Below are 22,829 nucleotides of genomic sequence, written 5' to 3'. Positions count from 1 at the left end.
CTTTTTAGCATACTTCACTCAACCCAGGTACATCAAACTTTATTTTTCACTTTATGTCTATATAAATAGGAACTAAATTGCTTCGAAACTATCAACGTTATTTTGCACGTCCATTTTTAAAAAGAGGATATATCAGCAACTCAATATTTTTCTTACCTTCCAGCGCAAAGTGCGTAAAGTTAACGGTGATCTCCATGTCGTCGGGCGCCACGATGGTGTAATTGCAGAAGCTGTTCGACGGGTAGACCAGGGGGAAATTCGGCGACTCGATGTACTGCAACGACTCGGTGGCCTCGTAGACGCCACCGCAGACCGAGGACCAGATGGCCTTGAAACCGTCGGCCTCGATCGCCGAGTTGGACACGAATTTGACGCGCATCTTGGGGCCGGTCGAATTGAACGGCTTGTCCGGTGAGTTTCGGCCACAGACTCGCGCCAGACTCTTCCAGGCACCCGTTCCGTTGTTTGGGTCCTCGAGCCAGTCGTAAATCTGTGTGCAACGGCATGAGTATTATTTGTGACGAGTGTGATTTCGTCGATGACCGATCGATTCACGACTCACCTCGACGTAGTCGTTCTGACAATTTTCACTGGTTTCGAGATTGAATCTCTCGACGAACGCGAGACCGACGTGATATCCAGACTTGGCCACTATGTCCCAGACGCACTCGACATTGCTCGGATAGGCCGATGGAAATCTAATAAAATCGATCGATAAATACGAAGTAAAACGGACAATCGTCTAAGCTTGAAAAAATTACCCTGGCGATCGAATCAATTTGTTTCTTCCTTTCAGAAGCCCTCCGCAACTCGTCGAATCGACGTTCACCGAGATTTTGAACGATTTACCCGGAACGGCGGCGTAGTACTGGACGTAGAGCTGATTCGAGGGGCTGTCGAAATTCTTGGCCGATTTGCCGTTGTCGTCGCAGTACATGCCCAACGTCGGAGACTTGTAGATTCTCGATCTGTCATGATTATGATTATCGATTTTCAGCCTCGATCGATTTATAATCGTAGTCAATAAAAAACTTGTATTTAACTCACGTAATGTGCAGGTAAGACTCGTTGCAAGAGCCCAGTTTCATCTCGTCGAACGACACCGATATCGTTTCGGTCTCAGGGTACTTGACTTTCCAAGCGCAGTAGACCGGATAAGAGACATTTGTGGGCGATTCGATTACGTGGGAAGGACCATGCAGTATACCGCCGCAATTGTGCCACTTGTAGGTGATGTTGAAATTCGACGCGAATAAAGTTCCGCTGAGAGCCTATCGGACGAAAATACGTGTGAATTGAGATAATAGTTTTAACTTTCGAGGGCGATTATCTTACCGTGATCGAGTGCGATTTATAAGGACTGAGAACGGTCAGTGGAGTCTTCGTGAAGTTTCCGCATATTTTGGCGATGGGTTCGTTTCCTAAAAAATTCAAAAGTCGTTCAAAATGATTCCAACTGTTTTGAAACAATTTTTGGACAATTACCTCTCACGGTGACGTAATTGAAGTAACCCGGACAGAATTTCGTGGGTGTATCTTTGCTAATCAATCCAGAAGCTGAGAGAGACAACGTCGAAGGTCCTCCGGTATCGTTGTTCTCCACCTTAGGAGAATTCACGGTCCACTGGCAGAAAAACGTGGTGAAATTTGTGCCCGAGGATCGCCTCGATGGACTCGAAAGAATACCTTGCCAGTCTTCGTGCTTTCCTCCACAGGCTGTAATGAATTCGATAGTCTTGATCCTCGTAAATAATTTTAATTTTCTTTGGTGTGTACTTACGCGCGGGATATTTAGCTGTAAATTTGGCCTTCATGCCTCGATGACCTCCCACCGAGACGTAGTAAATGCTCATGTAATTCGATGTGCTCGACACCGTCATCGACTGCGTGGAATTGCGTACAAGAGCTATCGTCGTCATGGAGTGAGGGTCGTTGTGGAACTGCGAGATAGATCACACGAAACGGATAGCGCTCGCGATTCAACGTCATCGAGTTTCAAGTACAGCGATTATGCAAGCTTACCGACAGATGACTTCCCGCGGTGACTCGGCTGTAGCTCAGATCCAGATCGATCACATCGACCGAGACCCGATAGCCTTCCTGCACCTGGATGCGCCAGGAGCAGTACTGGTAGCCGCTGACGCGCGGATAGTCGGTGGTCTGAAAGTAGCCCCCGGCGCCGCTGAGCTGGCCGCCGCACTTCTGGAAGCTGTAGGTGTAGTTGAGCCGGAAGCCCCGCGCCGCCGGCATTCGGGCGTTCACGAACGAATTCTCGAACTCGACCAGGACGGTGCGCGAGCTCGTCTGTATGAGGCCCGGTGATTTACGGCCGCAGTACGTGCCGATCAGCGTAACTGTAATAAATTTAGAGGATAAAATCGTATTGTCGAGAAGTGGTTGTACTTTTTAGCTCACAGTTCTCAGCGTCGTCGAGGTTCCTCTCGAAGATGGCGACGTGGTCGGTCTCGCTGCAGTTGCGACGACTCGGCAGGTCGATGTCCTCGAACTGGATCTGCACGCCCTGCATCGCCGACGGCGACACGATCAGCCAGCTGCAATTGTTCGACTTGGTCGCGTAGGTCTCCGGGTAATTCGGCGACGAGATCACGCCGCTCCGTGGCTCCCTCTCGATCCCTCCGCAGACGTCTACAGACGAAAATTGCGTGACTATTGTATGGTGCAGTTGAAATTTTAAAAAAAAAACCCTTACCTCCGGTAGTGATCATGGCTTTGAAGCCGTTGCGAGGCTCCGGCACGTCGGTGAAGTAGTGCACGTAAATGATGTTGCCCTGTGTAGTTATCGTGCTCGGAGGGGTGTTTCGACAGAAGCGCCCGAGCAGCGGCGAGAATTCCGTCCCGCCGTCGCGCACCTCCACGTACTCCTTCTCGCAGCCCACCGAGAAGGCCAAATCGAATCGGCCCGTGAAGTGAATCGACAGCCGACTGTCGTCCAGGCTCATGATCGTCCAGGTGCACTCCGTATGAGGATGTGGTATGTTGGGATAATTCGGCGAGCTGATCTCCTGCTTGATGCTCGTGAGCTTGGACAGCTCGAAGTTGCCGCCGCAGTCGTAGCCGAGCTCTCGGAACACCAGCTTGAACTTGAGATTCGACTGGGACATCGAGAGCTTGACGAAGAGCTGATTCGAGCTGGTGTTGCGCCAGCTGCTGTCCGACGACCAAGCGCGGCAGTACTTGCCGTCGCCCAGCAAGGGAGAATCCGCCGAGCCGCCGTTCTGCAGGATGTAATAGTTGGCCCGGCAGGGCCTGGTCTCGTCCGCTGGGGCGTTACTCTTCTTGGTCGGGTCCTCGAAGACGACGACTTGGAAGGTGATTCGCTTGCCCGGTCGCACTTTCACGACCCACTCGCAGTTGCGCACGTACATGTCGATCTTCTCGTTGGGACTGTTGTTGATCGATATGGCTCCGCTCGATCTTTCGATCTGACCGCCGCACACTGCACAAATTATTTTTTATTTAAGACGATCCTGGATGGGTGAAAATTTCCAACTTACCGATGTAGGCTATTGCTGAAAATCCCGTTTTAGTCTCGACCGCATCGGTCTCGAACGTGACTTTCATGAAATTACTCGTGCTCGTGTAAAGATTCATGGTAGCGTTCGACAGGCAGAATTTTTGCACCTTTGACGAGTCGCTGGACATGGGATTCGTATCGACGAGCACGTGATCGGCCAGGCAATTCTCCGTCTGCTCGATGTCGAGCACGATGAATTTCAGGGTGATGTGGGTGTCGTACGGCGCCTCGAAATTCCACGTGTACTTGATGCTGTTGTTGTAGCCCAGAGGATAGCCCGGCGATCGGAAGGCGAACGACGCGTTGCTCTTGGTAAGGATGACGGTCGTGTCGTTGCCGATTTCTGCAAAGTGTGAATTAACGAAGTTAATAATTAGGACCGACGCGTTGGAATTGAAAATTGATTCGAGAGTATAGTGCGCGTACTAGTGACTTGGTCCTCGATGTTGGTGGGTGTCATCGTTTTTCGCGGTACCTTGAGCCACTTCAAGTGGAACCAATTGCCGAGGGTATTGAAGTTGTTCTCCATCTCGATGTACATGACGTTACCGCTGGATACGATCGGTTTGCGGCTAATCGATATACCGCACAGCTCCTCGAGCTTGGGTGCGTCGTTGTCGAATCCATCGTAGAACTGAAAATTCATACGACTCGGTGAAAAAAATGAATAATTTATATCGTACTAGATCTTTGTATGGTGCTTGGCGTACCAGAGACTAATTTTTAATAACTCATTTTTCTGTAATATTGAATCATTGACAGAAAAATGTTTACTACTCATTAAAACGAGATAAAGTATGAGTAATTTCTTTGATGATATAATTATAGTGACATAGTTTTGCTTCGTTTACATTGACTGCATCGATATTTCATAAAATAACGAGAAAAAATGTTGTAACATTTTTGCGTTAAATTTAAGTTGTATAAGAAATGAAAGACGATATAGAGCTGTGCTATTGGCTATCATATCATTCAAATTTACCCATTAACGCGCAAAAGTGCAATTTTGTGCATGAATTTTCCGTTGTAAAAAAATTATAGATAAAGTTAAAATATTTTCTTGAAAATCCATACCCAGGGGTTTTTGGGTATGCTCTTTCAGTATCCGGTGTTATTTTTGCGATAAATAAACATCATCATCGTTTATTTTGCCATTAAAAACAAAAAACGTGATTTTTTGACTCAAAATTTTTTTTCAAAGTCGATTTTCTACTTTGCCTTGCCTTCGGAGGGTTCCCATAACACCAGAAATCGTGCACTTTTTCTCTGAACCTTCAAAAAATGCACTGCCGCGATTTTTATCTTGCCCCTATATTTCTAAAATGGCCAATTTATACCGGGCAGTGGTATAAAAATTCACTCATTTTTTACTCAGAACCTATTTTACATGCGCTAAATATGAACTCAAAAGTACAATTTGGAGTGTAAAAACTTATTTGAAATCGTTCAGAGAATACGTGTGATTTTTTTCAGAATTTTTCAGACCACTTTGAAAATTTCGAAAAATACGACCATTTCCCGGCCTGTCGAAATAATCCAAAATGTTCCAAAAAAATCTGAAAAATTCTACAAAAAATTATTACAAAATTCTAAAAAAAACTCACATCTATTCTTTGAACAAATTTGAACACTTTTCATTGTATGACTTTCTTTTATAAAGTCAATAATTTACAAATAAAAAATAAGGCAATTTTCATATCGCTGTTCGGTATAAATTAGCCATTTTAGAAATATAGGGGCTAGATAAAAATCGCGGCAGCGCATTTTTTGAAGGTTCAGAGAAAAAGTGCACGATTTCTGGTGTTATGGGAACCCTCCGAAGGCAAGGCAAGGTAGAAAATCGACTTCGAAAAAAAATTTTGAGTCGAAACATCACGTTTTTTGTTTTTAATGGCAAAATAAACGATGATAATGTTTATTTATCGCAAAAATAACACCGGATACTAAAAGAGCATACTCAAAAACCCCTGGGTATGGATTTTCAAGAAAATATTTTAACTTTATCTATAATTTTTTTACAACCGAAAATTCATGCACAAAATTGCACTTTTGCGCGTTAATGGGTTAATTTGAGACCGCTGCTGCACCCAAGAAATGCATTAAGCAAAAATTTCCATGAAAATTATGCTCCAAATTTAAATTAATTATGTACAGCTTATAAACAATTCATAAAGTCAAATGATGTTCTGAAACATATTAATAACCAATGGCAGGCATTATGCGAGGATATTTTTCCAAGTTATATCTCTGAACAATCTGATGTGGATTCGTTTTGAATTGAATTATTAGCCTATCAAGAGGTATCGAGAAATAATTATTATAAAGACTTGTGTGATTTCGCTTTAACTATTTTGTTGCTACCAAATAGTAATGCTAGCGCGGAGCGCTTATGGAGTAAATATAATTTGCAGAAACCGTAATACGAAATCGGCTCTATTTTGAAACCGTTCGAGATGTTTTATTTGCAGCCTATTTGGCAAGATATATACGAGAAAACAATGGCTCTTATAAATTTAGTGATCGTATGATCAGCGCAGCAATTAATGTGAACACAAAAAAAATCAAAGCCAAAACCTATTTTAGTTCAAATCAAAAATATCGGATGTCTGGGATGAACACTCATATTTCGTAAATAATAAAAAGATAAACCATGAGATCGACATATAAAATTAAGAGAAAGCCCGAAGTTAATTACTTGAATAAACTCCCAGGAGGTGAAAACTCTTATAACTTTGAATTATTCTTTTACTTAAGGGGAGGTTTTCATCCACTGGCCCAAAAATGATGTGATTCTCATGTGGTAGACTTTGAATTCACATACTAATTGTAAGAGAGAATTCTTAAAAGTAAAAGCAAGTTCAAAATGCAAAAATCAATTGATTTTTCGGTCGATCTTGATGACCTTCCCTTAAAATTAAATGATAAAAGTTTAAAAAGTTTGTACCAAAAAATTCCTTAATGCCAGCCTTATCAAACATTTTTTTGAGATTCATGCAACAAATACGAGCCTTTTTCAGAATTAATCTTACCTATAACTTTTTAATGAGTGCAATGAAAAAGTTATAATTGTTTTCTAGAATTTAATCACTATTTTATTTACAGAATCATATATTCATATTGCGAATAAAATCCCACGTTTATAAATTGAAAACGATGACTCCGTGGAAACTGAGGATTTAGAATCAACTAATTCCACAATAGGTATAGGTTTTTGCAGTTTTTTGTAATAATAACATTATTTCATGTATAATTTTGCATGTTTATTTCGATTGTAAGCTCCTATGTGCCAATTTTCGCTACTTAAAAACACGTTTTTTGGATTGCTAATTATCAATGTGCGTGAAAATAGTTTGATTTGACCAATTGATCCAACTATTTCACATTATTTATTTTTTTTTTATGAAAATTTGTATTTACATATATTATGATATTATCTATAACATCTGATTATAATAGGGCAACCTGAGAAATTCGTACCTGAGATTTTAGAATTTGAGAATGACGAGCCAGAGAAATTCGTACCTGAGATTTTTGAATTTGAGAATGATGAGCTCGAGAATGAAAGTATGCCAGAATCAGAGTTAGCAAACAATTATATGCAATATCGAGATGCATATTTTGCAAAATATGGAACAATAGCTGTTTATAAATTCAACGATCTCAAATCATTTCACTATCAGACGGGATCAACTCTATATATTCATATGAACCAATTGCAAACACTCGAAGATAAACGATTCATCGAACAATCTATTATCGAAGCATATATGATACGTAAAATAACAAAAAAAGAATGGGAAAATACGTGTTTTATTCCTTTTAACGCAAGTACTTGGATTTTGGGTGATATAAAAGAAATTACAAAAAAAACACGATCATTATATTTTCAAATTTGATTAACATTACAAGGATATAGTTTTGGTGCCCTACATGCGTGATGAGCATTGCTGCATTCTTATTTTGAATTGTCTCACGCGGCAGATGTACCAATACAATCCAATGCGGTCTATACCATCAACTGATGTAACAAATATTTTTTTAAATTATTTAAATAAATGTATCCCGAATCGATAAACTGCAATTGAATGGGAGGTCGATATGAAAGCGCATGGGTTAGCTTTGCAGACCGATGGATGGAACTGCGTAATTTACGTTATAAAATACATGGATTATTACATGAAAAAAATTCATGGAGTGATTCACTACGACAATCGACCGGGCGCTGAATATAGACGATATGTAGCAAACTCGGTTGTAAACTATTCTTTCTCACTCGATGAAGTTTGTTTAGGATGCCATAATACAAAAAAGGTACATAATTATATGTTATAGATACATAACATTTTTGACGACATAATGGTGTAATTTAATGCATATATTTTTGTATCAGACTCTTAGGTATACATGTGGCGCCTGGAAATTCATCCCCTGTCACACGACGGTCGCGCCGTCAGCTGGGCCTCCCACCGAACGAGCGAGACAGCTGACCGCGTGATTTCACGCCTGCCCTCACCTGTGATGTGAGGTAGAGAAGGGAGCGCCGCAACGGTTCGGTCGGCTACGGCCCTTTAAGAACCCCGGAAAAGTGCGGAGCTCTCTCTCTCGCTGATCAGCTCTCCTCGAGTCCACACGTGTGGCTACGAGGACGCCACAAAATTGTCTTTGTCGCTCATACGAGCTCGTTGTAATATTACGATAAGTTTAAATAAAAGTAAGTTAATTCAGTTCAAGTCTGAGGTACGTCTAATTGAATCGCCCTACCTCAACGACCCACAAGACTGAAAATACATGCAAAAATTGTAGTCGAAAAATACACGATACATCAAAATGCCTATACTTTTTTTCAACGAAGAAATGTGCAAAGTTTTGCAAACAAAACCACGAAGAAGATTATGACGCAAAAAAATTGCCGAATCCATTAAACCATTGTTGGTTAAATTCATGTTGTGACGATGTCACTGGGAGGTATTTGACGCAAAAATAGCGAACCGTAATACTGTGAATGCATGAGTGAGTTGCGCGACCGAAAGCATGATAAGGAAGGGAATCGAGTATCACTCGAGCTTGCGTTCGAGGTTCAGGGCAAAGGAAGAGCCAAGTTAACCTCGGACGCGGCTCTCGGACCACGTGCACTAGAGAGTAGATCGAGCCGTGCGAGTCGAGCGCTTCGCGTTCGATGCGTCGTCGATCTGCGCGACAGTGCACACAGCAGATTCGCAATTAGACCGCGGGAGAGAACGGACGTGTCGAAGAGTGATAAGTCGCGAGAGAGGCAGCGTGGCCTTGGACGTAGTGAAATCGTGTAGAAACTGTGGGTCAGCGGTCGAGTTGTTCGCGAGGAAGCTGTGAGTGCAGCGGAAGTTCGTGTGTATGTCTGTGGACAGTAGGGTGTCCGTTATTTCCCGACTTTTTTGTATTGCTTCTCCCCCCACCTAGATGTCTTCTATTTGATAAGACAATGAGAAAGCCGGGTAATAGAGTTCGAAAAAATGATTTTAAGGTGGCCCCCAAGCGGCTTGAAGCTTACATGTATTTTAAATGGGAAAAACTTAAAAATTTGATTCCCAGCGATAAAAATGATGAAAAAATTTGAAAAAATTCAGCAACCCATGTATTTTATGTATTTTTTGACGAAGAATCGATTGGTGACCTTGAATTTGACCTTGAACATAACCTCAAAGCTACAGAGAACCAAAAATCATTTTTTTCACAGTGACCCCTATTTTTTATTGCAGATTCGAAAAGAGCGAAAAATTCCATGTCTGATTATGTCTTTCGATTTTTTTTCAAGGGTATTCAAAAGGCGCTGCAGATATAGATAAAGCCCTAACTAGTAAAAACTCGAAAATTGCACGCTAAAATTAGGGTTTTATTTGTATCTGTAGCATCTTTATAATGCCCTTGAAAAAAAATCAAAAGACATAATTTGACTTGAAATTTTCCGCTCTTTTCGAATCTGCAATAAAAAGTGGGGGTTACCGCAAAAAAAACGATTTTTCTCAATATTTTGTTCGCTGTAGCTTTGAGGTTATGTTCAAGGTCAAATTCAAGGTCACCAATCGATTCCTCGTCAAAAAATACATAAAATACATGGGTTGCTGAATTTTTTCAAATTTTTTCATCATTTTTATCGCTGAGAATCAAATTTTTAAGTTTTTCCCATTTAAAATACATGTAAGCTTCAAGCCGCTTGGGGGCCACCTTACAATCATTTTTTCGAACTCTATAACCCGGCTTTCTCATTGTCTTATCAAATAGAAGACATCTAGGTGGGGGGAGAAGCAATACAAAAAAGTCGGGAAATAACGGACACCCTAAGTGGACAGGCTGTGTTCACGCCTGGAGTTCAGTGCGGCGAGAGAAGTGTTGCGACGTGACGAGGCGATTCGCGAAGCTCGGAAGGTAGCGAGCCAAGCGGATCTGCTGACCGGGCCTGTTCTCCAAAGGGTGTGCAATTTTATTTGGCAAATGTGCAATTTTTCTATCGAAACAGAATGTCAAAAAGTGTAATAGTTTAGAAGATATTAATGTCAAAAGGTAGTATCGACGCGTCGAATTTCGTGAATTTTTTACAACAAATTCAAGGCTGTGCAAATGTTGCGAATTGTTTCAAGTTACTTGGACTTCAAGACGTAGTTCGAGTCCACGTGTCGCGTTTCAGGCCTGTGCGTGGCCATTATTGCGAAGCAGTACTTCCGCCTTGGACGCTCCTGTGAGAGCAAGCGAGATAGCGCGTATTGTCTTGGTCACGTGACCAAATCGCGCGTCTGCTAGCGCGAGCAGAGCAAAGGCGTAGACTGTATTTGGGGGAAACGAGCCGATTGCGCGCAGTGCAATTGCGCGGCACTTGGCTGGGACTCGCGTCGGACTAGCGTTGTAATCCGCGCGTTTCCCCTTGGACTCGCGTATTATCGATTATTTCCCGTTGCACGAGAGGATGATAATGATAAGAAATGAGATGAAATTGCGAAATGAAGCGCGATTGCAGTGATGATTGTATGAATGATAGTTGAAAGTCGGAGTTAAATAAAGAACGATTATTTGTGTGCAAAAGTACATTTTTCGTAGTCTTTTCGCGACCCTCTCTCACTTATTTTCAGCTTGGACTGCCGAAGCTCGTGGCGCACTTGGTGGCGGCTCGACCCCTTCTGAGGTAAGACTCAAAGATAGGCTAACCGGAGCCTCAGTAAGAAATAATTAAACGGCAGGCCTAGTGCCCAAAACCTCGCACGTCACAATGTTTACAACTACTTTTTGCTTTACATATTTATAACTTCTCTGGCATTTATTTGACGTCCACAACTTCGGAATTATTAAAAAGCTTTTTAGAATTACGAACATTTCTGCAATCTCAAGCTTCATCCGATAAGACAGTAGTATTGAAATTATTGAAGTAAGTAATATCACTTGTACTTTTTAAATATTCTAGATTTAAAAATATTCAAAAAATGCTTATTATGGAATATCAAATTTTTTAAATGATCACTTTTTTATCTCATTTTGAATCCATCCTATTCTTACCTCTTCATAAAAATATTAATAACAAACATATCCTTGGAATGATTTAATATAATGTGCATATCACTTTCAGTGATTTAAAACAGAAATTGGCAGTTATTGACATTGAAGGGAATTTTTCTTATGCTTCTGATTATCAGCAGGATGCATCAGAATTTTTTTTGCGTTTTTTGAACTATCTAGACAAACAGTACAGTCAAAATGAACAAAAGAATAATTTTGTCCAAGAATTGTTTAAAATGAAATGTATAGAAGTTTCTTGGTGCATAAAGTGTGAAAAAAACAGAAAACTTTTCAACAGGCCCCATGTCGTACATCTCGATGAAGAGTTAAGTGTTCTGTTTTTGTCTTTTCCTACCAATACTCAAGAGAATAGTTTGCCAAATCTTTTAAAGTATCATTGCAATAACACAAGACAGCAACAATGCAGAACGTGCTCATCGCTTTCTCTGCACGCTGTGGAAAAAAATTGTAAAGTTCCCAAAATATTTTATGTTGGCTCTGAATAGATTTTCCTCGGAAAAAACAGAAGGAGTAATGCAAAGAATAACTGACGCAATTGAGTTTCCCCATAAAATCGATTTAAGTTTTCTCCAGTAAGTAACAACGTTACTTTTTTAAATGTTTTATTGTGGAACATGATTTTTGTTAAAATTAGTGTAACTCATTCAAATAGATTAACGTTAATTAACTTTTGCAGGTTTAACGAGTCTGTAGCTTCTGTTATTGAGTACAACATTAAGGGTTTTATAGTGCATGAAGGAGAAAGTCAATCAGAAGGACACTATACAACATGGGTAAAATTAGACGAAGTTTGGGCTCATGCAAATGATAATATAATAAATAAATTTAAACAAGAAAATATTTATGAAACTATATTTAATCAAGAAAATGTATATTTTTTTATGTATGAGCGCATGTTAGAATAAACCTTTTATATTCAGAATAATTATATTTTCTTTCTATTTAACTTTATTCATATTTATATTCATGACCCGTTTAGCGGCGCAGCGGTTAGCCGCTGCGTGCGCGTCGATAACGTAGAACGGTCCGCGCTCGAAGCCGTGGCAGCCATATGCAATTAAACTTTTCACAACGTTGTACATGTGATATATGCCAAAAGACCTTCTCAGACAAGAGTAATCTAAAAAGACACATCGGTTCTGTGCATAATGAAGTCAGACATAATGAAGTGCGACATTTGCGGAGATGTGTTCAAACGAAAAGGTGATCTCAAAATCCACACGGATTCGATGCACCATGGTATCACCCCCACATGTTATATATGCCGAAAGACATTCACAAGAAAGGATAATCTCAAAACCCACATCGATTCAGTACATAATGGTCTCAATCATTCATGTGATATTTGCGTCAAGACATTCACAAAGAAGAGTTATATCAAAACCCATATCGCAACGTTGCATAAGGGAATCAAACATGCATGTGACATTGGTTGAAAATTATTTGCACAAAAAGATCGTCTTAAAGTCTACATCGATTCTGTACGTAATGGTGTCACATATGCATGCGATATATGCAGTAAATCATTTTCACAGAAAGCTTATCTGAAAACCCACATCGATGCAGTGCATAATAAGATTACTCGTGCATGTGATATATGCCCAGAAAAAGATATTCACCCAGAAGAGTAGTGTTAAAAAACACATCGATTTGGTGCATAAAAGTATTGACTCTTTGCATCATTTACAGTACAAACCTGGTAAAATTTAATAAATGTAAAGAAATTTAAATTACTTGTTCAGAAGTATAATTAAACATTTTTTTGTTCAACATAATACGTGTTTCTCCATTTTTATTTATTAATGTAAAAACAATGTTCAAATTGAAAAAAAAAATAATGATAAATATTTTGAGGAAAATGAAGCACAATAGTATAATTGCAAGCTAATATAATGTTCAACCCTTTCCTAATAAAATGAACATTTTTTATCTCATTTCAGCTTGATACAAGGGTTAATCAGAAGCCATTTTGAGCAGCTTCGCTTTTCAGGCCATCGCTTTTTCATAAATAGATATTATATATTACCTTCAAAGATGAAAAGCAACTTTCGTCGTCGCTCTCGAAGTTCATGTCCAACATATGCACCTGTACGACGAAGTTGAACGGCACCGTGATTCTCCAGTGATAGGTCTCGATCTTCTTGTATGGCCGCGGATAGGTCGGCGAGGCTATCTCGCCCGAGTCGCCGCTGACGTCGTCGTTGCCGTAGAGAAAACCGTACTGGGCCTTGAAACCCTTGGGTTTGCTCGTGCCCCCCGCCGTGGACGAGGCGCTCCTGAATCGCATCCAGAGCGGCTTCAACGAGTTGACAGCGTTGATTCTCGTGCCACAGAAAACCCCCACGAGCTTGCCTATGCCGTTGACCTCGCGAATCTCCAGATAATCGACATCGCAGTTTTCGCTGTCGAGCAGCTGAAAATCACTGAAGGTCAGGAATATCCGATTGCCCGGCGAATTGTTGAACAGCCAGGTGCAGTCGGCGTTGCTGGGATAGCTGTAGGGATAGTTGGGCGAGGCCACCACGCCGTTCTCCGCGGTGTAATTGCCGCCGCAGGCCGTCGTCAGGGTCGAGTAGATGGCGCTGAAGCTGTCCCGGGACCAGTAGAGACCCTCGTCGTCCGTGACGAAGTGCACCGTCAGGGCGTTGCCGCTGCTGTAGAACGGCATCGGCACCTCGTTCGAGGATATGGTGCCCAAGAGCGTACCGTCGGTACCCTCACCGTCGTAGATCTCGATCTTGTTGGTCCAGTACTGCTGGTCGACGAACTCCACGTGGATGAAGGACAGAGTGATCTTGTCGGCCGGATCTTTGGCCACTATGATGTACGAGCAGTTGACCAAGTCGTCCAGGTAGAGTAGATTCTTGGTCGAGCTCAATTCACCCTGACCGTCGGCGATTATTCTCGCGCCGCAGGTCTGATTGTACGTGGCTTTGAAGCCCTTGGCCGAGACCATCGAGTCCGTCCGCATCGTGACCAGCATCTGATTCCCCGTCGACACGTGCGAAGCTTGGCTCAGTATCGCCTCGCAGTAGGTGGCCAGCAGCGGTGCATTGGCCGTGGCGCCGTCGTACACCTTGACGTAGTCGTCCGAGCAGTTGCGACTCTTCTCGATATCGAGCTCGACGAAGGTCAGATTGACGGCGTGAAACTGGTCGACCGTGATGAGCCACTCACACCACTGATTGTGCGGATAATTGGCGGGGTAATTGGCCGAGTGAATGACGCCGAACTGGGTGGTGAATTTGCCGCCGCAGCGAAGGGGCACCGAACGGTAGACGGCCTCGAAGCCGTAGCTCGCGTAGGCCGGCGTCGACGTGTACTTGACGAGCATACGGTGGCCGGTGCTCGTGTAGGTCACCGGCGTGCTGGAGTAGCACAGGTTGTCGGCCAGCTGCGGCGCCGACTCGTCCGCGCCGTTGAAGATCTCTAGCGATCCGTCTGAAATATTTTAAATATATTTTTTATTGTTTTCTCTTTATTGAAATTGAAAATAAATACTCGCCGATGTGACAGGTATGCGTCCTGGTGGTCTCCAATCGGGGGAAAGTGATCTCGATGCTCTTGTCGATGTCGACCTCGATGATCCAGTGGCACTCGACGAACGGATAGGGCACCTTGTTGCCCTCCGGATAGCCAGGGGACGTGAACTTGCCCGACGGCTTGGACAGTCGCTGGCTGCAGCCGTTGGCGTACCACTCGAGTCGGAAACCCGCGACGTGGTTGCTGCTCTCGCCGCTGCCGACGAACGTGATGAAGACCTGTCGCTGAGTCGAGCGAACGATGCGCCAGGTGAAGTCGAGGTAGGTCTCGTTGTTCTCGCAAATTTTGGCCAGTTCTTTGGTGGGGTAGCCCAGGTCACCCTCCCTGATGAGGATGTAGTCGACGCCGCTGTCGCAGGCCTGCACGTCCACGTGCGAGAACGTGATGTTGACGGTGTTACCCGCCGGTACCGTGATGATCCACGAGCAATTCTCCGCGCCGCCGAAGTCCGCCTCGTTGTAGAAATTTGGTGACTCGATGACCCCGTGCAGGCCCGTGACGTTGTTCCGGCACTGGGTCTGGTACTTGAGATGGAAGCCGCGCGAGTTCGTGAACACGTCGCTGTGGAAGGTCAGCCGGGCCTGATTGCCGCGCGTCATGACGCTGCCGGGCGACTGCCGGCCGCAGAACTTGCGCTTGTTCTGGGCGTAGCCGTCCGGCTGGAGATCGGCCAGCTCGAGATAGTCGAATATGCAGCTGACGTGATCCTCCAGGTCGAAGTCGATGAAGACGATTTGAATGACGCTGCCGGCCGCGACGCGAATCGTCCAAGTGCACGTGGTCTGGTGGTAGTAGTTCTGAGGGTAGTTGGGAGACATGACGGCGCCCGACGAGGTGGTCAGTCTTCCACCGCAACCTGTTATATTAATTATTATTGTTTACCAAGTTCGACAACTTATCATTATACTCGTTCATTTCGAAGACACGATAAAGCCATCATTTTTTATGAGTAAAAGAAAAATAATACGAGAAGAATAAAGATAAATTTTGCAAAATTATCGGCGTGACCACCGTAGTTATTTTACTATCACTTGCAGTTTTAGTGACTAATTGAATTACCCCTAATATAGCGCGTGTAATACTATGATGTATTACATCGGTATGGGTTCGAAGATACATTCATCATTTTGTGTGAATTTTTCTCCGCAATATATGCAGTACGTACGAGTAAGTCAATTATGCGCCTGCGTGAATGACATTTTCATTACAATTTCAGTGTAGTTTCAATGATACGAGGTTGCCTCTATTCTATCCCATCGCAGTGCATCACTGCGTACGGCAAATCAACCGTGCAGGGGGAAAGTATCGCCAAGAAGTCATCGCACGGTGTCACCTTGACAATACAGGAAAAGTGCGTTCAGTTATGAGCGAGCAATTTCTGCAGTGAGCAAGTGTTCAAGAATTTGAGAAATCGAGGTACAGTGTTTACTACTTGAAAAATATAACCTTAAAGAACTTTTTCAGTGCAAATCGTGCAAATTCAGAGTAAAAATACATATCATTCATCGAGTGATGGAAAATAAAGAGGACACGGTTAGGTAATATTTTTTATGTGCATGTTATAATTTTTCAAGCAATCACTTCATTAAACTTCATTGTTTTATAGAGTGAAGGATGAACCGAACGATACTTGTCCAGATACAGGTGACGATTGTAAATTCAATGCGGTGGAATCTTGCGATGCCAAAAATTATGAAAGGTTCCCGTTTTACAAAGCACTTGTGAGTTCAATGATTATGTTCACTTTTCTTGATATAAAAAACTATTTTAAAAATAATTGATTTTAGACGAATCACCATTGGCGTGGGCAGTATGGGTGCCGTGGGTGCCGCGGCACCCCCACTAATTTTGAAGGAGCGCCTAGAAGCGGAATATTTAAAAATAAAAATCACCCATTTTTCACGTAATAAACATATTGATAACTAAATATGGAATCGTAAATTACCAAAGCGCACATAGAGATTTTTAGTAACCGAATTAACCCATACCAAACTATTTTTTTTATCTTTGAGAACAAAATATTGAATATGTAATCCAAGTAAATGAAATAATAAATGCGAACAAACTAAATCAATTTTAAATATTCAATTGTTGCTCGTTCAAATAAAAAAGTGTTCAAAAAACTAGGAACGTTATTTATAGATATGAAATTGGACTTGAATTTTGACCAAGAACGCGATGCACAGTCTACAACCAAAAAATTTGGCATCGACAATGATGAACTTCGAGCAGAAGTCAGATTACTTCGAACGAAGAAAGATACAAAATCATTTCCATGCACAGTAATTGAATGGCTTAATTGGTTATCTATACAGAATAGAAAACTTTGTTACCCCACTTTTTATAAATTAGTATCTACGTTTGCGTCAATTCCTGTCACCAGTTGTACTTGTGAGCGTAGTTTCTCTAAACTTAGCATTATAAAATCAAAGCTACGCTCAACAATGTTGCAAGATCGTTTGGAAAATTTAATGGTTCCATTTATTGAACAAGACTTGGCGGTAAATATTGATCCTATTGAGGTAATTGAAGAATTTAAAAAAATTGTTCCTTTTGATAGACGCATAGTATTGTAAAATAAATTATATTTTTATCAAATTTGTAATTTTATCTAAGTATCTCTTTTTTTGTACCCCTTTTTCTAAACTTACATTATTTATAATTATCAATAAAAATAAAAAAATTTTGTACTCATCAAAGTCTAAAAAAAATATATACAAGCTGAGCAGAAAATTTGAAATTGGCACCCACACTAGTTGAACCCTGGCCACGCTAATGCGAATCACACGAATGCAGATAAGGAGTTAAAGCAAAAGTCGGATCAGAAAATATTTATTGATTTAGAGTACAAAAATGTTAAACTTGAACCACCGTCGCTATCGACAACCATCTGTAAAATTGAGTATCAAAGTTGCCTACCTATTGTAAAAATAGAAAACCAAATTCAGACTCATTATTCGATTAGTAAGGATTTAGTAATATTGATAAAAAAAGGGTTCGATTATTATAATAATTGTAAAATTCAAGTAAAGTCGCATTTTAAGATAGTGGAATATGAGTATGAGAATACATCAAAAAGTACTTCTCAAACTAAATTGTCTCATAAGTGTAATTTTTGTCAAAAAACTTATAAACAAAAAGAGAGCCTAAAAAGACATGTGATTACGATACAAAAGAACAATAGATCATATAAATGTGAGATTTTCCACAAATTCTTGAGACAAAAAAGTAAACGCGTTCACATAAGTGCAGTACATGATCGTTGCTTTGAATGTGATATTTGTCAGAAATCATTTGGACTAAAGGGTAATCTAAAATCTCACATAAATGGAGTACATATTCGTAGCAAACCTTTTGAATGTAACATTTTTCACAAATCATTTGGTCAAAAAAGTCACCTCAAAGCTCACATAAATGCAGTACATGATTGTAGCCAACCCTTCGACTGTGAGGTTTGTCGAAAATTATTTGGACTAAAAGGTAATCTTCAAACTCATATAAATGCAGTGCATGATCGTAGCAAACGTTTCGAGTGTGACGTTTGTCACAAATCATTTGGATATAAAAATCACCTCAAAACTCACATAAATGCAGTACATAATCTTCTCAAACCCTTTGAATGCGAAATTTGTCACAAATTATTTGGATACCAAAGTACCCTCAAGAATCACATAAATGCAGTACATGATGGTAACAAACCTTTTGAATGTGACGTTTGTCAGAAATTATTTGGAGTAAAACAAACGCTCAAACGTCACTTAAAAACAGTCCATGACCGTAGCAAACCCTTTGAATGTGACATTTGTCACAAGTCATTTGAAGAAAAAGGAACCCTGAAATCTCACATAATTAATGTACATGTTTGTAACACAAAAAAATACCCGAAAAAGACATGCAATAACACAGCATAATTGAAGAAAAATCTAAAAACGTGAGATTTGTCCGTAGGCACTTGGACACAATAAAAATCTCTCACATGAGAATGTTTTAATTTTATGAAGAACAATAAATTATTTTACATTATTACTTGTTTATGCTTGTGAAAAATCATTGATTTACCTTTATACAATATCTAAAATAAAAATAGTAGTCTCAGAGCACGTGTAAATTATCATCCGAGGCGAAGCCGAGGTTGATAATCACGTGCTCTGAGACTTTCTTTTTTCGCTACATAGGTGCAAATACAATTTTTTGTTAATCATCTAGCCTAAAGTAACATTTTGATTTTGCTCAGCGGGAGTAAAATGTTACTTTCAGTTGGGGTGGCACAAAAAATATTTCTCTAAGAACCTATTTTGGTTTTGAAGCAATATTGATCTATTAACATCTCCCAATAACCTCCAGCACTAATTTTCTTAAACTACCAATAATCCGTGTCCGTTCCAAACACCATAACAATTTTACTAACAATGGATTTACACGATAGCCACCATTTCTCATATTTATGCGCTTCGCACTCATAAGCTATAAATCAGCCTCCTGCCCATCAGGCTATTATGAATTTAAATAATCCCACAATCAATCACAACAAGATAATTTTATTTTTTCAAGAGAGGATATATTATATTAGTAAAAATTACCTGTTGTAGCGCTGTGCCAGTGAATCTCAAAACCTTTGTCTTGCAGCGAAGTGTCAGAAACGAACTTGATGTACATCTGATTGGTCATGCTGGTGATTTCGCTCGGTATTTGCGATCCGCAATATTTACCGAGCAGCGGTGAATTGCCTTGAGATCCACTTCTGCAAATTTTTCGGCAATTAATAACCGTAACTCAAAATTCTTTCATGATCCAGATCCATTACCTTATCTCCAAATAATCGTAATTACAATTTTGAGATGTCTCCAGCTCGAACGAGCTGACGTTGAGCGTCACGACGTACTTATTCTGGGCCGTGATCAGCCACACGCAGGACTTATTTTTCGGATACTTTTTCGGATAATTCGGCGATCTCAGGGTTCCCGTGGCGGAGTAGTAGCGGCCCCCGCAGTTGATCGTGTCGTTGATGAAATTGTAGGACGCCTGATAGGTGGTACCCGAGCGATCGTTCGGATTGGGCATGTGATACAGGAAGGTGAGATCGTTGCCCTGAGTGGTCATTATCTGGGGCGGCACTTTGGAGACGCAGTAGCGCCCCAGAGACTTGGAATCGTTGCTGAGGTACCCCTCGAACATCTCGATGAAGTTGGAATTGCACTCCATGGAGAGGACGGACTCCTGATTGGGAAAATTGAGCCAGGTCACTTGAATAGCGTGGCCGACTGGTGCTCGAATGGTCCACAAGCAATCGTTGGTGTAAATGGAGATGTCGGCGCCGGGTATGTCGAGGGTTCCCGGGGCTTCCTTGATGATACCACCGCACTCTAGCGATTCAATTAAAAAAATGAAGTAAAATTTCCTTAAAAGTGTCAATAATTCTCACCTCGATCGATGGTGGAGTAATTGGCTTTGAAGCCGAAGTTGTGCACGTTGCCGTCGGTGAAAAATTCCAAAAACATGTAATTGAAGGTCGAGTAGATGGGCTCGCGCGGCATGTAGTGCTCGGCTCCGCACAGACTCTTCAGCAGCGTCGAGTTCCTCGTGTCGCCGTCCCTGATCTCGAGCTTGTCGAAGTAGCACTCGAGGGCCGACTCGTTGCCGTCGTCGTAGCTCACCGCGCCGTCCTCGATGTCCATGAACTCGAAGCTCAGCACGATGGATTTCTTGGCCGGCTGGGCGATGAGATAGACGCAGTCCTTGGAGCCGGGATAACGGTTGGGATAGAAGGGCGAGGTGAGGATGCCCTCGGGCTCGGTAAAGACGCCGCCGCAATCGATCTCGTACTTGAGCACGAAGCCCTTCTCCTCGATGTTGGCGTCGCTCTCGAAGCGGATGAGGATGCGGCTGGAGTTGACGACCAGAGGCGCGGGTAGGGCGTAGCTGCAGTACTTGCCGACGAGCGGCGACTTCTTCGGGTCGGTGCCCTCGTATATCTGCAGAGAGTCGTACATGCAGCTGGGCGATCGCTCGACGCCGAAATCCAAAAACTTCAGCAGGACTTTCGATCGCGCCGGCAGTCGTATCTCCCAGTCGCAGATCATGCCGGCCTGATAGCCGCCCGAGTGGTAGCCCGGCGACGTGATCACGCCGCTCTCGCTCGTGTAGATGCCGCCGCAGTCGGGCGAGCCCGCCACCGCGAGGAACGACAGGTGAAAGCCCGTGTCCATGCCGGAACCGTCCGAGTCCGCGTGGAAGTGGACGGTGAGCTGCGAGCCCGAGCTGGTGATGGGATTCGGCTGGGCGTGGCCGCAGAAACGGCCTAGCTCGTGCTGGCCGAGGTAGTTGGTCTCGTTGATCTGTGGATGAGAGGCGAAAAAGGTGTAGCGGTCATTTTTTTTATACTGACTATAGTACATTTTAGACGCGTCTTGCGAACATACTAATTTTGTTAGTCTTGCTTCGAGAAAGTGGCTTCCGATAATAAATTTGCTTTTAATTTGCTTTATATATTTTAAAACTAGTCATTGTTTTTGACATGCGCCCTATAATAAAACACTTTTTTGAGCCCATTTGATCAACCTGTACTCATAATAGGGACCATGTTCCGTAATTACGTCGTTTACCTTATATTAGCTTTGTGTATCGAGAAGCACGCTTCATGCTCTCTGTGGCAATTCGCTTAAAAAGTAATTTTACGTCGCAGTGCCCGGGTACGGTTCGATACCACGAGGCAGAAATTATTTTTACTTAAATTTTTTTTATCAAAGTAAAAAGAATAATGTAAGAGTTTCGCTTTTAGCTTATGTTAATTTTGAAATTGAAAATATATTGATAATCAAACGCTTCTTTATACATGTTAAAAATAATAATTAAGTGATATGGTTGATTTAAAATATGGGTCCGCGATATTTTCATTAAAAAGTAACTTTATTTACTTAAAATGACCCGACATATTTGTTCAAGGCGCTTGTATACATTGTTTTTAATTGAATTTGCGTTTAAATTGAAAGTGATTTTTTTGTTAAAAAAAAAATGAAAAAAATTTATTTTGAATAATTCACGGTGAAAATACTTTGAAAAAGAGTTGGAAAATTTTCCTCTCTACTAAATAAAAAAAATTATCATATTTTTTCAACAATTTTCTTATCTTGCAGGTTCAAGGTGACTGTCCCTCTTTAAGGTTTTCTTTTAAATTGGGCAGTTAGCCATTTATTATTCAAGAAGCTTGCCAATTAAGTGTAATTATAATTAGTCGAAAAAATTAATTACATGAATACTTCAGATTACACTAAATATTGTTTTGGTACAAACTTGAAACTTTTATTCGATCATTAATAAATGAGTATCAGGTAGGGCATATAATTCTCTAATAATATATAATGAAGGATCTTTTTATTTCTCGAGTATCGCAGACGTATATTATTTACCAAATGACAAAGGAAGGAATTATTCATGAACTAAGAAAGATATATTTCATTTCCCAAGTAACCCAGCCCCATATCTTTTTTAAAATAATCGTATTATTTCACGACGAGATGAAGCGTGCGGTCGTCGTATTGTTTTTCAAGTTTTTGCTCTTGCATTACAGATTTTTCAGAGAAAGTCTTGCTGCAGACAAGGCTGAACAGAAGCGGCCGGGTAAATTTTACCCTTTCGATGCTTTCTACCACGTAGAAGATAAAAATTGGGTCGGAAAAACTTTGTTTTACACCTGTATAAGAATATAGACATGAACAATTGCTCATGTTCATTTCGAACGTGTTCAATCAAACGGACCACAAGTTGTCCCCATTGTACAGACGAGACGAGGTGCTGGACTTTGTGTTACTGTCGCCTTACAGGGAGAATCTCCTGGTTTACAGTTCAGTCGGCGACGACAATGTCAACGGCACCACGCGGAAATCAGTCAAGTTGGTGAAGGTTCAATTTTCCAATCAATGCGACTACGACGATACCAACGACCGTGTCCCGCTCAACACGACCCACACAAGCTGCTCAGCGTTGTGCCTTACGTCAACGCGAATTATAGCTTCTACTACGTCGCAGAGGCGCGGGGATTTTCGGTTGTACCACTTAGACGAGGAGTGGGAAATTTTGGTCGTTTGTTCATAGAAAAGACGTTGGAAATGGTTAAAGTGACTTTGATCAATAAATACAGTAAGCAACTTAGTTCGCATTGTGTTGGTTGTTTTTTTTTTTTTTTTTTGATTTTTTTTTCAAATCACCAAGC

The 22,829-nt window shown here is 41.5% G+C and overlaps 1 protein-coding gene across 2 annotated transcripts in view; it reads right to left on the bottom strand.

The window, feature by feature from the left end:
* The window catches only part of LOC106654479 (cubilin homolog), a 53,196-nt gene that overhangs the window by 10,723 nt on the left and 19,644 nt on the right, over window positions 1-22,829 (bottom strand). Inside the window, exons 3-19 of one of the 2 annotated variants that reach the window (XM_023458494.1) lie at window positions 20,043-20,955; window positions 19,425-19,983; window positions 19,201-19,361; window positions 14,583-15,476; window positions 13,104-14,518; window positions 3,962-4,169; window positions 3,516-3,878; window positions 2,711-3,457; window positions 2,416-2,646; window positions 2,023-2,354; window positions 1,781-1,940; window positions 1,486-1,716; window positions 1,336-1,421; window positions 1,048-1,271; window positions 762-968; window positions 563-698; window positions 157-490 (exon numbers count right to left, since the gene is read on the bottom strand). In XM_023458494.1, coding sequence (XP_023314262.1) covers window positions 157-490; window positions 563-698; window positions 762-968; window positions 1,048-1,271; window positions 1,336-1,421; window positions 1,486-1,716; window positions 1,781-1,940; window positions 2,023-2,354; window positions 2,416-2,646; window positions 2,711-3,457; window positions 3,516-3,878; window positions 3,962-4,169; window positions 13,104-14,518; window positions 14,583-15,476; window positions 19,201-19,361; window positions 19,425-19,983; window positions 20,043-20,955 — 7,201 coding nt within the window. The remainder of the gene's footprint in view (window positions 1-156; window positions 491-562; window positions 699-761; window positions 969-1,047; window positions 1,272-1,335; window positions 1,422-1,485; window positions 1,717-1,780; window positions 1,941-2,022; window positions 2,355-2,415; window positions 2,647-2,710; window positions 3,458-3,515; window positions 3,879-3,961; window positions 4,170-13,103; window positions 14,519-14,582; window positions 15,477-19,200; window positions 19,362-19,424; window positions 19,984-20,042; window positions 20,956-22,829) is intronic. The other variant, XM_023458495.1, reaches the window with a different exon arrangement.

The sequence above is a fragment of the Trichogramma pretiosum genome, unplaced genomic scaffold (genome assembly GCF_000599845.2).
Source record: "Trichogramma pretiosum strain Unisexual culture from Peru unplaced genomic scaffold, Tpre_2.0 scaffold46, whole genome shotgun sequence".
In the NCBI taxonomy this organism is placed as follows: Eukaryota; Metazoa; Arthropoda; class Insecta; order Hymenoptera; family Trichogrammatidae; genus Trichogramma; species Trichogramma pretiosum.
This window is presented reverse-complemented; position numbering and strand designations above follow the sequence as displayed.